The sequence below is a fragment of the Pseudophryne corroboree genome, chromosome 8, assembly GCF_028390025.1.
Source record: "Pseudophryne corroboree isolate aPseCor3 chromosome 8, aPseCor3.hap2, whole genome shotgun sequence".
In the NCBI taxonomy this organism is placed as follows: Eukaryota; Metazoa; Chordata; class Amphibia; order Anura; family Myobatrachidae; genus Pseudophryne; species Pseudophryne corroboree.
This window is the reverse complement of record NC_086451.1, coordinates 363,814,663-363,831,120: the sequence shown is the minus strand read 5'-3', so window position 1 is coordinate 363,831,120 and position 16,458 is coordinate 363,814,663. Positions and strand designations below refer to the sequence as shown.

At 42.7% G+C, this 16,458-nt stretch overlaps 1 protein-coding gene across 1 annotated transcript in view; it reads left to right on the top strand.

The window, feature by feature from the left end:
• LOC134949141 (sodium- and chloride-dependent neutral and basic amino acid transporter B(0+)-like) overlaps positions 1–16,458 on the top strand; it is a 67,877-nt gene that overhangs the window by 9,821 nt on the left and 41,598 nt on the right. Inside the window, exons 4-7 of the mRNA XM_063937547.1 lie at positions 9,685–9,846; positions 10,619–10,754; positions 12,757–12,889; positions 15,829–15,969. Of these exons, the coding sequence (XP_063793617.1) occupies positions 9,685–9,846; positions 10,619–10,754; positions 12,757–12,889; positions 15,829–15,969 (572 nt within the window). The remainder of the gene's footprint in view (positions 1–9,684; positions 9,847–10,618; positions 10,755–12,756; positions 12,890–15,828; positions 15,970–16,458) is intronic.

Sequence of the window (16,458 nt, the reverse complement as noted above, 5' to 3'; positions counted from 1 at the left end):
CGGATCTTCCCGCCTTGCTCGGTTAACCCGAGCGCGCCCCGAACGTCATCATGACGCTGTCGGATTCTCGCGAGACTCGGATTCTATATAAGGAGCCGCGCGTCGCCGCCATTTTCACACGTGCATTGAGATTGATAGGGAGAGGACGTGGCTGGCGTCCTCTCCATTAGAATAGATTAGAAGAGAGAGAGAGAGAGAGAGATTGTGCAGACAGAGTTTACCACAGTGACCAGTGCAGTTGTTGTTAAGTTAACTTTTATTTAATATATCCGTTCTCTGCTATATCCGTTCTCTGCCTGAAAAAAACGATACACAGCAGTCACACAGTGTGACTCAGTCTGTGTGCACTCAGCTCAGCCCAGTGTGCTGCACATCAATGTATAAAAGCTTATAATAATTGTGGGGGAGACTGGGGAGCACTGCAGGTTGTTATAGCAGGAGCCAGGAGTACATAATATTATATTAATTTAAAATTAAACAGTGCACACTTTTGCTGCAGGAGTGCCACTGCCAGTGTGACTAGTGGTGACCAGTGCCTGACCACCAGTATAGTAGTATATTGTTGTATACTATCTCTTTATCAACCAGTCTATATTAGCAGCAGACACAGTACAGTGCGGTAGTTCACGGCTGTGGCTACCTCTGTGTCGGCAGTCGGCACTCGGCAGGCAGTCCGTCCATCCATAATTGTATAATTATATACCACCTAACCGTGGTATTTTTTTTTCTTTCTTTATACCGTCGTCATAGTCATACTAGTTGTTACGAGTATACTACTATCTCTTTATCAACCAGTGTACAGTGCGGTAGTTCACGGCTGTGGCTACCTCTGTGTCGGCAGTCGGCAGGCAGTCCGTCCATCCATAATTGTATTATTATAATATATACCACCTAACCGTGGTTTTTTTTTCATTCTTTATACCGTCATAGTGTCATACTAGTTGTTACGAGTATACTACTATCTCTTTATCAACCAGTGTACAGTGCGGTAGTTCACGGCTGTGGCTACCTCTGTGTCGGCAGTCGGCAGGCAGTCCGTCCATCCATAATTGTATTATAATATATACCACCTAACCGTGGTTTTTTTTTCATTCTTTATACCGTCATAGTGTCATACTAGTTGTTACGAGTATACTACTATCTCTTTATCAACCAGTGTACAGTGCGGTAGTTCACGGCTGTGGCTACCTCTGTGTCGGCAGTCGGCAGGCAGTCCGTCCATCCATAATTGTATTATAATATATACCACCTAACCGTGGTTTTTTTTTCATTCTTTATACCGTCATAGTGTCATACTAGTTGTTACGAGTATACTACTATCTCTTTATCAACCAGTGTACAGTGCGGTAGTTCACGGCTGTGGCTACCTCTGTGTCGGCACTCGGCAGGCAGTCCGTCCATCCATAATTGTATTATAATATATACCACCTAACCGTGGTTTTTTTTTCATTCTTTATACCGTCATAGTGTCATACTAGTTGTTACGAGTATACTACTATCTCTTTATCAACCAGTGTACAGTGCGGTAGTTCACGGCTGTGGCTACCTCTGTGTCGGCAGTCGGCAGGCAGTCCGTCCATCCATAATTGTATTATAATATATACCACCTAACCGTGGTTTTTTTTTCATTCTTTATACCGTCATAGTGTCATACTAGTTGTTACGAGTATACTACTATCTCTTTATCAACCAGTGTACAGTGCGGTAGTTCACGGCTGTGGCTACCTCTGTGTCGGCAGTCGGCAGGCAGTCCGTCCATCCATAATTGTATTATAATATATACCACCTAACCGTGGTTTTTTTTTCATTCTTTATACCGTCATAGTCAGTCATACTAGTTGTTACGAGTATACTACTATCTCTTTATCAACCAGTGTACAGTGCGGTAGTTCACGGCTGTGGCTACCTCTGTGTCGGAACTCGGCAGGCAGTCCGTCCATCCATAATTGTATTACAATATATACCACCTAACCGTGGTTTTTTTTTCATTCTTTATACCGTCATAGTCAGTCATACTAGTTGTTACGAGTATACTACTATCTCTTTATCAACCAGTGTACAGTGCGGTAGTTCACGGCTGTGGCTACCTCTGTGTCGGAACTCGGCAGGCAGTCCGTCCATCCATAATTGTATTACAATATATACCACCTAACCGTGGTTTTTTTTTCATTCTTTATACCGTCATAGTCAGTCATACTAGTTGTTACGAGTATACTACTATCTCTTTATCAACCAGTGTACAGTGCGGTAGTTCACGGCTGTGGCTACCTCTGTGTCGGAACTCGGCAGGCAGTCCGTCCATCCATAATTGTATTACAATATATACCACCTAACCGTGGTTTTTTTTTCATTCTTTATACCGTCATAGTCAGTCATACTAGTTGTTACGAGTATACTACTATCTCTTTATCAACCAGTGTACAGTGCGGTAGTTCACGGCTGTGGCTACCTCTGTGTCGGAACTCGGCAGGCAGTCCGTCCATCCATAATTGTATTACAATATATACCACCTAACCGTGTTTTTTTTTTCACTCTTTATACCGTCATAGTCAGTCATACTAGTTGTTACGAGTATACTACTATCTCTTTATCAACCAGTGTAGAGTGCGGTAGTTCACGGCTGTGGCTACCTCTGTGTCGGCACTCGGCAGGCAGTCCGTCCATCCATAATTGTATTACAATATATACCACCTAACCGTGGTTTTTTTATACCACCTAACCGTGGCAGTCCGTCCATAATTGTATACTAGTATCCAATCCATCCATCTCCATTGTTTACCTGAGGTGCCTTTTAGTTCTGCCTATAAAATATGGAGAACAAAAAAGTTGAGGTTCCAAAATTAGGGAAAGATCAAGATCCACTTCCACCTCGTGCTGAAGCTGCTGCCACTAGTCATGGCCGAGACGATGAAATGCCAGCAACGTCGTCTGCCAAGGCCGATGCCCAATGTCATAGTACAGAGCATGTCAAATCCAAAACACCAAATATCAGAAAAAAAAGGACTCCAAAACCTAAAATAAAATTGTCGGAGGAGAAGCGTAAACTTGCCAATATGCCATTTACCACACGGAGTGGCAAGGAACGGCTGAGGCCCTGGCCTATGTTCATGGCTAGTGGTTCAGCTTCACATGAGGATGGAAGCACTCAGCCTCTCGCTAGAAAACTGAAAAGACTCAAGCTGGCAAAAGCACCGCAAAGAACTGTGCGTTCTTTGAAATCCCAAATCCACAAGGAGAGTCCAATTGTGTCGGTTGCGATGCCTGACCTTCCCAACACTGGACGTGAAGAGCATGCGCCTTCCACTATTTGCATGCCCCCTGCAAGTGCTGGAAGGAGCACCCGCAGTCCAGTTCCTGATAGTCAGATTGAAGATGTCAGTGTTGAAGTACACCAGGATGAGGAGGATATGGGTGTTGCTGGCGCTGGGGAGGAAATTGACCAGAAGGATTCTGATGGTGAGGTGGTTTGTTTAAGTCAGGCACCCGGGGAGACACCTGTTGTCCGTGGGAGGAATATGGCCGTTGACATGCCAGGTGAAAATACCAAAAAAATCAGCTCTTCGGTGTGGAGGTATTTCACCAGAAATGCGGACAACAGGTGTCAAGCCGTGTGTTCCCTTTGTCAAGCTGTAATAAGTAGGGGTAAGGACGTTAACCACCTCGGAACATCCTCCCTTATACGTCACCTGCAGCGCATTCATAATAAGTCAGTGACAAGTTCAAAAACTTTGGGTGACAGCGGAAGCAGTCCACTGACCAGTAAATCCCTTCCTCTTGTAACCAAGCTCACGCAAACCACCCCACCAACTCCCTCAGTGTCAATTTCCTCCTTCCCCAGGAATGCCAATAGTCCTGCAGGCCATGTCACTGGCAAGTCTGACGAGTCCTCTCCTGCCTGGGATTCCTCCGATGCATCCTTGCGTGTAACGCCTACTGCTGCTGGCGCTGCTGTTGTTGCCGCTGGGAGTCGATGGTCATCCCAGAGGGGAAGTCGTAAGCCCACTTGTACTACTTCCAGTAAGCAATTGACTGTTCAACAGTCCTTTGCGAGGAAGATGAAATATCACAGCAGTCATCCTACTGCAAAGCGGATAACTGAGTCCTTGACAACTATGTTGGTGTTAGACGTGCGTCCGGTATCCGCCGTTAGTTCACAGGGAACTAGACAATTTATTGAGGCAGTGTGCCCCCGTTACCAAATACCATCTAGGTTCCACTTCTCTAGGCAGGCGATACCGAGAATGTACACGGACGTCAGAAAAAGACTCACCAGTGTCCTAAAAAATGCAGTTGTACCCAATGTCCACTTAACCACGGACATGTGGACAAGTGGAGCAGGGCAGGGTCAGGACTATATGACTGTGACAGCCCACTGGGTAGATGTATGGACTCCCGCCGCAAGAACAGCAGCGGCGGCACCAGTAGCAGCATCTCGCAAACGCCAACTCTTTCCTAGGCAGGCTACGCTTTGTATCACCGCTTTCCAGAATACGCACACAGCTGAAAACCTCTTACGGCAACTGAGGAAGATCATCGCGGAATGGCTTACCCCAATTGGACTCTCCTGTGGATTTGTGGCATCGGACAACGCCAGCAATATTGTGTGTGCATTAAATATGGGCAAATTCCAGCACGTCCCATGTTTTGCACATACCTTGAATTTGGTGGTGCAGAATTTTTTAAAAAACGACAGGGGCGTGCAAGAGATGCTGTCGGTGGCCAGAAAAATTGCGGGACACTTTCGGCGTACAGGCACCACGTACAGAAGACTGGAGCACCACCAAAAACTACTGAACCTGCCCTGCCATCATCTGAAGCAAGAAGTGGTAACGAGGTGGAATTCAACCCTCTATATGCTTCAGAGGTTGGAGGAGCAGCAAAAGGCCATTCAAGCCTATACAATTGAGCACGATATAGGAGATGGAATGCACCTGTCTCAAGTGCAGTGGAGAATGATTTCAACGTTGTGCAAGGTTCTGATGCCCTTTGAACTTGCCACACGTGAAGTCAGTTCAGACACTGCCAGCCTGAGTCAGGTCATTCCCCTCATCAGGCTTTTGCAGAAGAAGCTGGAGGCATTGAAGAAGGAGCTAACACGGAGCGATTCCGCTAGGCATGTGGGACTTGTGGATGCAGCCCTTAATTCGCTTAACAAGGATTCACGGGTGGTCAATCTGTTGAAATCAGAGCACTACATTTTGGCCACCGTGCTCGATCCTAGATTTAAAGCCTACCTTGGATCTCTCTTTCCGGCAGACACAGGTCTGCTGGGGTTGAAAGACCTGCTGGTGACAAAATTGTCAAGTCAAGCGGAACGCGACCTGTCAACATCTCCTCCTTCACATTCTCCCGCAACTGGGGGTGCGAGGAAAAGGCTCAGAATTCCGAGCCCACCCGCTGGCGGTGATGCAGGGCAGTCTGGAGCGACTGCTGATGCTGACATCTGGTCCGGACTGAAGGACCTGCCAACGATTACGGACATGTCGTCTACTGTCACTGCATATGATTCTCTCAACATTGATAGAATGGTGGAGGATTATATGAGTGACCGCATCCAAGTAGGCACGTCACACAGTCCGTACTTATACTGGCAGGAAAAAGAGGCAATTTGGAGGCCCTTGCACAAACTGGCTTTATTCTACCTAAGTTGCCCTCCCACAAGTGTGTACTCCGAAAGAGTGTTTAGTGCCGCCGCTCACCTTGTCAGCAATCGGCGTACGAGGTTACATCCAGAAAATGTGGAGAAGATGATGTTCATTAAAATGAATTATAATCAATTCCTCCGCGGAGACATTGACCAGCAGCAATTGCCTCCACAAAGTACACAGGGAGCTGAGATGGTGGATTCCAGTGGGGACGAATTGATAATCTGTGAGGAGGGGGATGTACACGGTGATATATCGGAGGGTGAAGATGAGGTGGACATCTTGCCTCTGTAGAGCCAGTTTGTGCAAGGAGAGATTAATTGCTTCTTTTTTGGGGGGGGTCCAAACCAACCCGTCATATCAGTCACAGTCGTGTGGCAGACCCTGTCACTGAAATGATGGGTTGGTTAAAGTGTGCATGTCCTGTTTTGTTTATACAACATAAGGGTGGGTGGGAGGGCCCAAGGATAATTCCATCTTGCACCTCTTTTTTCTTTTCTTTTTCTTTGCATCATGTGCTGATTGGGGAGGGTTTTTTGGAAGGGACATCCTGCGTGACACTGCAGTGCCACTCCTAGATGGGCCCGGTGTTTGTGTCGGCCACTAGGGTCGCTAATCTTACTCACACAGCTACCTCATTGCGCCTCTTTTTTTCTTTGCGTCATGTGCTGTTTGGGGAGGGTTTTTTGGAAGGGACATCCTGCGTGACACTGCAGTGCCACTCCTAGATGGGCCCGGTGTTTGTGTCGGCCACTAGGGTCGCTAATCTTACTCACACAGTCAGCTACCTCATTGCGCCTCTTTTTTTCTTTGCGTCATGTGCTGTTTGGGGAGGGTTTTTTGGAAGGGCCATCCTGCGTGACACTGCAGTGCCACTCCTAGATGGGCCCGGTGTTTGTGTCGGCCACTAGGGTCGCTAATCTTACTCACACAGCTACCTCATTGCGCCTCTTTTTTTCTTTGCGTCATGTGCTGTTTGGGGAGGGTTTTTTGGAAGGGACATCCTGCGTGACACTGCAGTGCCACTCCTAGATGGGCCCGGTGTTTGTGTCGGCCACTAGGGTCGCTTATCTTACTCACACAGCGACCTCGGTGCAAATTTTAGGACTAAAAATAATATTGTGAGGTGTGAGGTATTCAGAATAGACTGAAAATGAGTGTAAATTATGGTTTTTGAGGTTAATAATACTTTGGGATCAAAATGACCCCCAAATTCTATGATTTAAGCTGTTTTTTAGTGTTTTTGGAAAAAAACACCCGAATCCAAAACACACCCGAATCCGGCAAAAATAATTCGGTGAGGTTTTGCCAAAACGCGTTCGAACCCAAAACACGGCCGCGGAACCGAACCCAAAACCAAAACACAAAACCCGAAAAATTTCAGGCGCTCATCTCTAGTTTTTTCCCACACGCCCATAAAACGGCCTGTTTCCGCCCAGTAACACCCATTTCCTGTCAATCACATTACGATCGCCAGAACGATGAAAAAGCCGTGAGTAAAATTCCTAACTGCATAGCAAATTTACTTGGCGCAGTCGCAGTGCGGACATTGCGCATGCGCATTAAGCGGAAAATCGCTGCGATGCGAAGATTTTTACGGAGCGAACAACTCGGAATGACCTCCCATGTCAGGTCGCATTGCATACAAACACATAACTCAAAATAAATATGTAATCCTGTGATTTTGTGACAGTAAGTTTGTGCTTACATGCAGGAGGCTTACTCAAGCTAAAACCCACAATCTGTGTGGAAATTTGTGCATTTTAAAGTTTTCATAAATCATGATTGATTTCTGGATACTTATACATGTTCTTGGGAGCATCATATGGTATTGGATTGCATATACCATGTATAAGCAATAAACTAATTATAATAATGCACACACCCTTAAAAGTAATACATTAAATCTGCCCTTGAAAATGTTGGTGAACTAAATGCTTTTCACTCTTATTAATACATTTGAGTGGAAAAACATCAAAGAAAAAAAAACATTTTAGATGTTGATAACTATAGTACAGTGCATCTGGAAAGTATTCACAGTGCTTCACTTTTTCCACATTTTGTTATGTTACAGCCTTATTCCTAAATGGAATAAATTTGGTAATTCCCCTCAAAATTCTACATACAATACCCCATAATGACAACCTGAAAAAAGTTTTTTTGAGATTTTTGCAAATTTATTCAAAATAAAAAACTAAGAAATGACATGTACATATTCACACCCTTTGCCATGAAGCTCAAAATTGAACTCAGGTGCATCCTGTTTCCAATGATCATCCTTGAGATGTTCCTACAGCTTAATTGGAGTCCACTTGTGGTAAATTCAGTTGATTGGACATGATTTGGAAAGGCATACACCTGTCTATATAGGGTCCCACACTTGACAGTGCATGTCTGAGCACAAATCAAGCATGAAGTCAAAGGAATTGCCTGTGGACCTCCGAGACAGGATTGTCTCGAGGCACCAATCTGGGGAAGGGTACAGAAAAATATCTGCTGCTTTGAAGGTCCCAATGAGCACAGTGGACTCCATCATTTGTAAATGGAAGAAGTTCGGAACCACCAGGACTCTCCTAGAGCTGGACGGCCATCTAAACTGAGAGATCGGGGGAGAAGGGCCCTAGTCAGGGAGGTGACCAAGAACCCAATGGTCACTCTGTCAGAGCTACAGCATTCCTCTGTGGAGAGAGGAGAACCTTCCAGAAGGACAACCATCTATGCAGCAATCCACCAATCAGGCCTGTGTGGTAGAGTTGCCAGACAGAAGCCACTCCTTAGTAAAAAGCATGTGGTAGCCCGCCTGGAGTTTGCCAAAATGAACCTGAAGGACTCTCAGACCATGAGAAACAAAATTCTCTGGTCTGATGAGACATAGATTAAACTCTTTGCATACCTCCCAACATGACCCTCTCCAGGAGGGACAAAATGCTCTGCTTCTGGATTTATTCTCTTAATTCAAGATTGCCAGCATCTGCTTTGAACAGGTAATTGATAAGAAAGGTGTTTCAGCACAGGTGATGGCAATCCTAAATTAAGAGGGAAGTCCAGGAGCAGAGCATTCTGTCCCTCCTGGAGAGGGTCATGTTGGGAGGTATGTCTTTGGTGTGAATGCCAGGCATCATGTTTGGAGGAAACCAGGCACCATTCATCACCAGGCCAATACCATCCCTACAATGAAGCATGGTGGTGGCAGAATCATGCTGTGGGGATGTTGTACAGCAGCAGGACCTGGGAGACTAGTCAGGCTGGAGGGAAAGATGAATGCATCAATGTACAGAGACATCCTGGATGAAAACCTGCCTCAGAGCACTCTTGACCTCAGACTGTGGTGACTGTTTAACTTTCAGCAGGACAACGACCCTAAGCACATAGCCAAGATATCAAAGGAGTGGCTTCAGGACAACTCTGTGAATGTCATTGAGTGGCCGAGCCAGAGCCCAAACTTGAATCCGATTGAACATCTCTGGAGAGATCTGAAAATGGCTGTGCACTGACGCTTCCCATCCAACCTGATGGTGCTTGAGCGGTGCTGCAAAGAGGAATGGGCGAAACTGCCCAAAGATAGGTGTGCCAAGCTTGTGGCATCATATTCAAAAAGATTTGAGGCTGTAATTGCTGCCAAAGGTGCATCAACAAAGTATTGAGCAAAGGCTGTGAATACTTATGTACAGGTACATGTGATTTCTTAGATTTTTATTTTTAATAAATGTGCAATAATTTCAAAAAAACTTTTTTTCACGTTGTCATTATGGGGTGTTGTGTGTAGAATTTTGAGGGAAAAAATTAATGTATTCCACTTTGGAAAAAGGCTGTAAAATAACAAAATGTGGAAAAAGTGAAGCTCTGTGAATACTTTCCGGGTGCACTGTATGACCATAAATCTTGTCCACTATTTTGGCTAAGTTTCAGTGTACAATATATATACTGTACCATGGTTTCCTTTTTATTATCTTAATTTAACATACTGTAGTAATGTTGTTTATTGGGGTATATATACTAAGTGTATTTATTATTGCAATATGTGTTTTTTACTCCTCAGGAGTGGGAATTACAATGGTCCTGATTTCAACACTGGTCACCATATATTATAATGTCATTATCGCATACAGCTTGTATTATTTATTCGCCTCGTTTACAAGTGTATTACCATGGTCTGATTGTTACGATTGGTCTGACAGCAAGTGCAGCAAAGTACCCAAAGGTAAATATTTTCATTTATTGGGAGGAATCATTGACATCTTGTTAATGGTTACTGGGGTGCGGTTTTTATTTCTACTTGGGTGAAAGACTCTAAAGAAATGCGTACAGTATATGTTTTTAGATGAAGTTCCCCACTAATACATAACAAACTAAATAAACAGAATGGTTCAACCGGGATGCGATTATGTGACCGACGGTCAGGAGACCGCCCGATTCACACCTATTCCTAACTTTATTTCATTTGCTAAAGTGACATGCACTATTATTTGGTCAAAGATATTTAAACTTTCCTAAAGCCAGTGTCACTGCGTCTGTCTGTGACATTCCACTAACAGTAAAGACAGATTGTGTACTAGAAGCACTGTAATACCCCTTTCAGACCGCCACCTCTGAACACGGGTTATGGGCACATGAGCGCGCATAATCCGTGTTCATGTGTGGTCTGAAAGGTGCAAGGGTTTAAATACCGGGTCGAGTGACCTGGTATTTCAACCCTGGTCGTGAGCAGGGTTGAACACGTCTTCAACCAGGCTCACTGTGCGGTGTGAACGGGAGCCGTGTCGATGCGACCCGTTTCCCATTCACTCTCATGTGATCTCCAAGCGCCGCCCCCGCCGCATCACCGATGACGTCACCAACCCGGCGGTGCGGAACCTGAGGCGGGTCGCACGCTGGGAGCTCCAGTGTCACGCCTCAGGCAGTCTGAAAGAGGTATAAAAAGCTTTTCAGTTATCTGTTCCTGATCATGTCAATAATGGGTTATCTATTCACAGGGTTCTGTAACATTACTCTGCAGCCAAATCTCATTGAAACAGTAAATCTCACCTGGGTACGAGAGAATAATTACACGTGTTTGGAAAACTCGACTCTGTTTATGGAAACCGAACTCCCCAGCAAACAGTATTGGGAGTGAGTATATTCCTATCCTAATGTTTTCCATTAGATTTTAGGTGGATACATATGGAATAAATAAAGTAAGTAGATAATGTATTTATAGTAATTACTTAGTGCTGACACACTGTGTGTGCATATTATAAATAATATGCATTCAGGGTCAGACTGGCTCAAAGGTGTACAGGGGAAACACCCGGTGGGCCCCACTGCCTGCGGGCCCTCCTCTTCCTCTAGGGATCAGGTTCCAAACTTTGCAGCTGAATTATACATTATCCATATTTTACCGGCTAATACTGCACAGGACTATTGTGTATTTTATACAGTGCATTGCTGTTTTTATTCTGGTATACTATCATGCATGCAGCAGCAATATTTACTATATATATATTTATCAAGAGGCCCAGACCATGAATTCTGTAATGTTTAGCCAAAGCTCTGTGGTGGCTGGTCACACCCCCTCTGGAGACTGGCCACATTCCTAAACATGGGCCCCAACTACTACTACTACAATCCCCCTGTAAGCCCTTCAGTCCGACACTGTATGCATATAAGGACAGTAGAGACAGGTTAATTAATATCAGATTGTATAGATATACTGTTCAGTTGGAATATTGTCTTGAATGACGTTGTGATTTGAAGCTGAAGAGCCATATTATGTATTTCAGAAACGGAATTAGCACATCTTCTGTACACAAGTAACATTACTATATGTACAGCCATCTTTAAGTGATATGTATTGACAATTATTAATAATTTTTATCCACTGCTGTCAGTTCAGTGTCCTCTGTGTTAAAACTTTAGAATGTTTGTTTTCTGCCATTTTATCCGTATAGCAAGTACTGTATATTCATAAGCATATGCTACAGTGCTACAGTGCTCTTTATTACACTGTATATTATAGCAAAACGTATACATAGTATCTACTGTATATTGTGTAGATGTTTCATTATCCAACAATAATTAGCAGATTAAAATGTGAGGAAAATTATCCATCCACTATAAATTCCATACACATCAATGTATTGAGTAATACCCTTTTTAGACCGCCAGCAGTAACCTGGGTTATTGCATGTGAATGTGCAGGAACCGGGGTTGTGGTGCAATCTGAAAGGGGTCAGTTGAAATAATCCAGGTTAAGTGACCGGATATTTCAACTCTGGTAGTGAGCAGGGTTGACACATGTTCAACCTGGATTTGCAATGCAGTATGAACGGGTAAATTGCGACCCGGCACTCGTTCACTATATAGGAAGAGGAGACGCTTGGAGATAATCTCATCTCCAAGCGCCACCTCGGCACGTGTCGGCAGTAAGCGGGTCGGGCCAACAGTCTGAAAGGCATCTCAGTCGGGTAGTACCCGGGAAGGAACCGTGTACAAATCCCGAGTGTGACCCGGCTTATGCAGTCTGAAAGTGGTATAACATATTCTTTAGCTAAGATCTAAATTAACATTAACATTGGGATACATTTATCTAGTTACATTTGCAGTTTAATAATGAACTCTGCTTCTGAAAATAATTTATGACTAGAACCCCATTTTAGAATACTTGAAAAATTGAAGTGGCAGAGTGTTCAATGGTAACACTATCCCAGTCCACACAAATTCCATTTTACAACATGGAAGTACACCAAGTTTTAACCATTGCAGACATCTAAACATTCAACTAGAAAAAACATCCATTTAAATACAGCCATTTACTAATTAAAATGAAAATCAATATAACAGCCTCCTACCCATAGCCAATTTCCTATAAACACAAAGTGAGACACCTGGGGGTAAATTTACTAAGGTGGGAGTTTTTTTAGAACTGGTGATGTTGCCTTTAGCAACCAATCAGATTATATCTATTATCTTCTAGAAGCAGCTTGATAAATGTTAAGTAGAATCTGATTGGTTGCTATGGGCAACATCACTAGTTCTAAAAAAAACTCCCACCTTAGTAAATTTACCCCCTGGTTTATGATGGCAATCAATATCATCAATACATGCTGACAATACATTTAATGACTCTTTTTAGAAAAGTGGCTCTCCGTAGATCAAGTGGACTTGATGAAACGGGCAATGTTGTTTGGTACTTGGCCCTTTGCTTACTCTTATCCTGGATAATAATTGGTGCTGCTCTGTTCAAAGGCATCAAGTCTTCAGGAAAGGTAACAAGTTACGCATTGAGTATACATAAATCATGTGCTTCTATTTATATTGATAACTGGAGTACGTCAAAGGATTGGAACCTTTTACCGTTAATTTAATTTTGCTGTGGAAGTTTCCTCATTTTCACAAGGCAGCCATTTTCTACCCTAAATTCAGGGATTTAACAGTTCAAAATTCCGCTCTGTGCCGACCCCGTCCCTGAACTTGTGACATCCTTACTATACATCACATCGAGGGGGCGAGGCCACTAGTACTAGGAAAGTGCAGAGGGTCCAAAGTGTTCTAAGGACTCCCCGGAAAGGTCTGCGGCGGTGACTGGAGCTTTATTATGGTGCTCTCTTTAAACATTCGGCAATCAAATTGCCGATACCACATGGGAACATGGGAATGATGGTGCAGCCCTCTATGCATTGCATCATGGGCGGAGAATTGCTTGCCCACCTCTAGTTGTGTCCTTGTCTGGGATACTAGTACCACAGGGGTAATCGCTGTCATGTTATGGTCTGCAATGGCGAGATGGGCTCAGAAATGCAGGTGACACTAGCTAAAACATGGGGGAGATTTCTAAAATATTGGAAAGAGACAATGGGTCCATATTTATCTTGACCTTTTATAGGATTAACTGAAACTGGCCAATCGGACTTAATCCCCTGCTGTAATGCCTTAATCCCATGCTGCATTGTTCTCTGTATTGTATTGCAGCTGGGAACAATAGATGAAGGGTTTATGCTAAAAAGTCATGTTGTGCCTAGGCGCAGAAAACTAGTCAAGAGAACCATGGACCCATCTGTATATATAATAGTCAATTTGCTCTGGCACTCCGGTCACTCCAATATCTGGCTCTGGTGCCCTCGTATGGGGTACAACCCCAAAATACCATACCGTCCATATATCAGGCGGAACTCGGAGACTTGTAACCAGCAGTATTAGTGCATAACAACCCCACAGGGTGTGCTTTATTGATGTGACATTTCGGGGACTTCTCCCCTTCTTCAGACAAAGCAGTGCAATATACATATATTAGCAGCCTGGAATACACCAAAATAAAACAAAATGTACATTATATTAACATGCTAACAAATGTATATAAACAAGGATGAACACTGTGCTTTTGCTTAACAAAAGTCCTAATGAAAGTTGATTGGCTCCTGTATATACGTAGTTATGCCTATCATAAAATTATATTGCACATTATTATATTGTATACCATTAAGTAATTAAACATGAAATCCACTACCTGAACTTCTTTTGAACAAGCCCAGTTCTAAACAAAATACCATTAGTAGCATAAAACATATTAAAATGATTGTCCCATAAAAGTACAGAGTAGGAAAAATACTACTAACAGCAAGTAGCGCTGTGCCTGTCTACCAGGTACATCAGACTGTAAACCAATAAAGTCACCGTTCTGTAAATTATATATGAAGTCTTGCATTAAAATGCATTCATTGTAAACCATTAAAATGAATTGCGTCATAAAGAGTCCAAATGGCCCCAGCATAAATTATATTATCTCATAAAGAATCCATTTCCACCAAATATTAACATATAGCTGTTAGGAGGTTCAGCACTTTATTATAGAAGCTTCATTTAGCATCTGAGTGTCTCTTTGCAGCGCTGTCACCGTCGCATTGGATAGCAAAAAATCAACAAAATATTTTTCTTTGCAGACATATTTTAAATGGTTACTTTGATGCTGATGCTGTTATATTATTACAGAGTAGTCTTGATAAAGATAGGATGATAATGACAGTAGCAGTACACTAGCAGCAGATAACATTATAGTACCTATACAGTAGGTACATTACACGGCACAGTGATCAGGACATGATTAAACAGATAGGGGAGGGGGGTGGGGTCGAAAAGTTGCGATGAGACTCCTGATTTACTAATTTTTTAAAATTTACTAAAGCGTCTAAAATTGAAAAGTGGTGATGTTGCCCATAGCAACCAATCAGATTCTGTCTATCATTTTCTAGGATGCAATAGAGAAATGATAGAATCTAGTTGGTTGCTATGGCCAACATCACCACTTTTCATTTTTAGACACTTTAGTAAATTTACCTCTAATTGTCTAAATATTGAGGAAAGAGGAAATCACCATTTATGCAGAAATAATAATAATAATAATAATAATAATAATAATTCTTCTTATTATTATTATTCTTCTTATTCTTATTATTATTATTATTATTATTAAACATAAAGTAGTTCATAATTCATATACAAAATATTCAAGGTATTACATAGGCGGACTGATTCTGAGTTGGGGGTAAAGCAAAAATGTGAGTACTGTAACTTTGCACCTTGCCAAAGCTATGTTGCAATGCATGGAGAACCGATACATATAATGTTTGCATGCAGGATAAATACTGGGTTCTTTGGCATGTAGCTAACACATGCTGGACATCATTATCTTTACACAGCAATTTAGATATGAACCAGGACTCTCCACTCCCAAACCTAAATCTCTCTACTCATTTTACTGCCCCACCGCAGTGCAACATGGTTTTGCCATGTTACTTGCTTTTAATGTCTCCTGACTCAGATAAGCAGCAGTGTTTATAAACCATGTCCTTGTGCTGCATTGTTTTGTACTGTAAGTCACGGTTTTCTTGTTTAACTCATTTGTTTATGTACTTTGGAACGCGCTGGGGAACCCTTGTGGCACCATATAATAATAATAATAATAATAATAATAATAATAATAATAATAAAAATAGTTTATTTCTATTACTGTCTGTGCATTTGTGGCTTAAGTAAGTTCATTTATTTATATGACTTCACATAGGCCAGATACAATTTATAATGAGTTTCCAAAACAATTTTTATCTTATATTTTATTTTATGAATACGATTAACATTATTTATAATGTTGTAAGCCTTTATAAACATATTAAGGTACAGCATACTGATTTCTTAAGGGTTGTTTTGACAGGTGGTATACTTTACTGCTATATTTCCATATGTTGTTCTGCTGATTCTTTTGATACGAGGAGTTACATTGGAAGGAGCCTATGATGGCATCAATTTTTATATTGGTACGCAGTCGGACATTTCAAAACTGGCAAATGCAGAAGTAAGTTTACTCACTGTTTGCAACAATGGGGAGAATTAAATTGCGGGGTGATGTCTTCATCTGGCTGAATCAATGCAGACACACTTCACGGTAACAATGTTTCTCTCTTGGTATTGGGATTTGTTGGCATCATTTGTTTTACAGTAGATGATTATTTAAATGCAACACATTACACCCAGAAGAAGGGCTTACTGTATTTCTCTTACGTCCTAGAGGATACTGGGGTCCATTTAGTACCATGGGGTATAGACGGATCCACTAGGAGCCATGGGCACTTTAAGAATTTGATAGTGTGCGCTGGCTCCTCCCTCTATGCCCCCTCCTACCAGACTCAGTTTAAAAAATGTGCCTGGAGGAGTCGGTCACGCTGAAGGAAGCTCCTGAAGAGTTTTCTGCATTTATTTTTTATGTTTGTTATTTTCAGGCAGGGCTGGTTGACACCAGCCTGCCTACTTCGTGGGACTTAAGGTAAGGGTGGGTAGACGACCC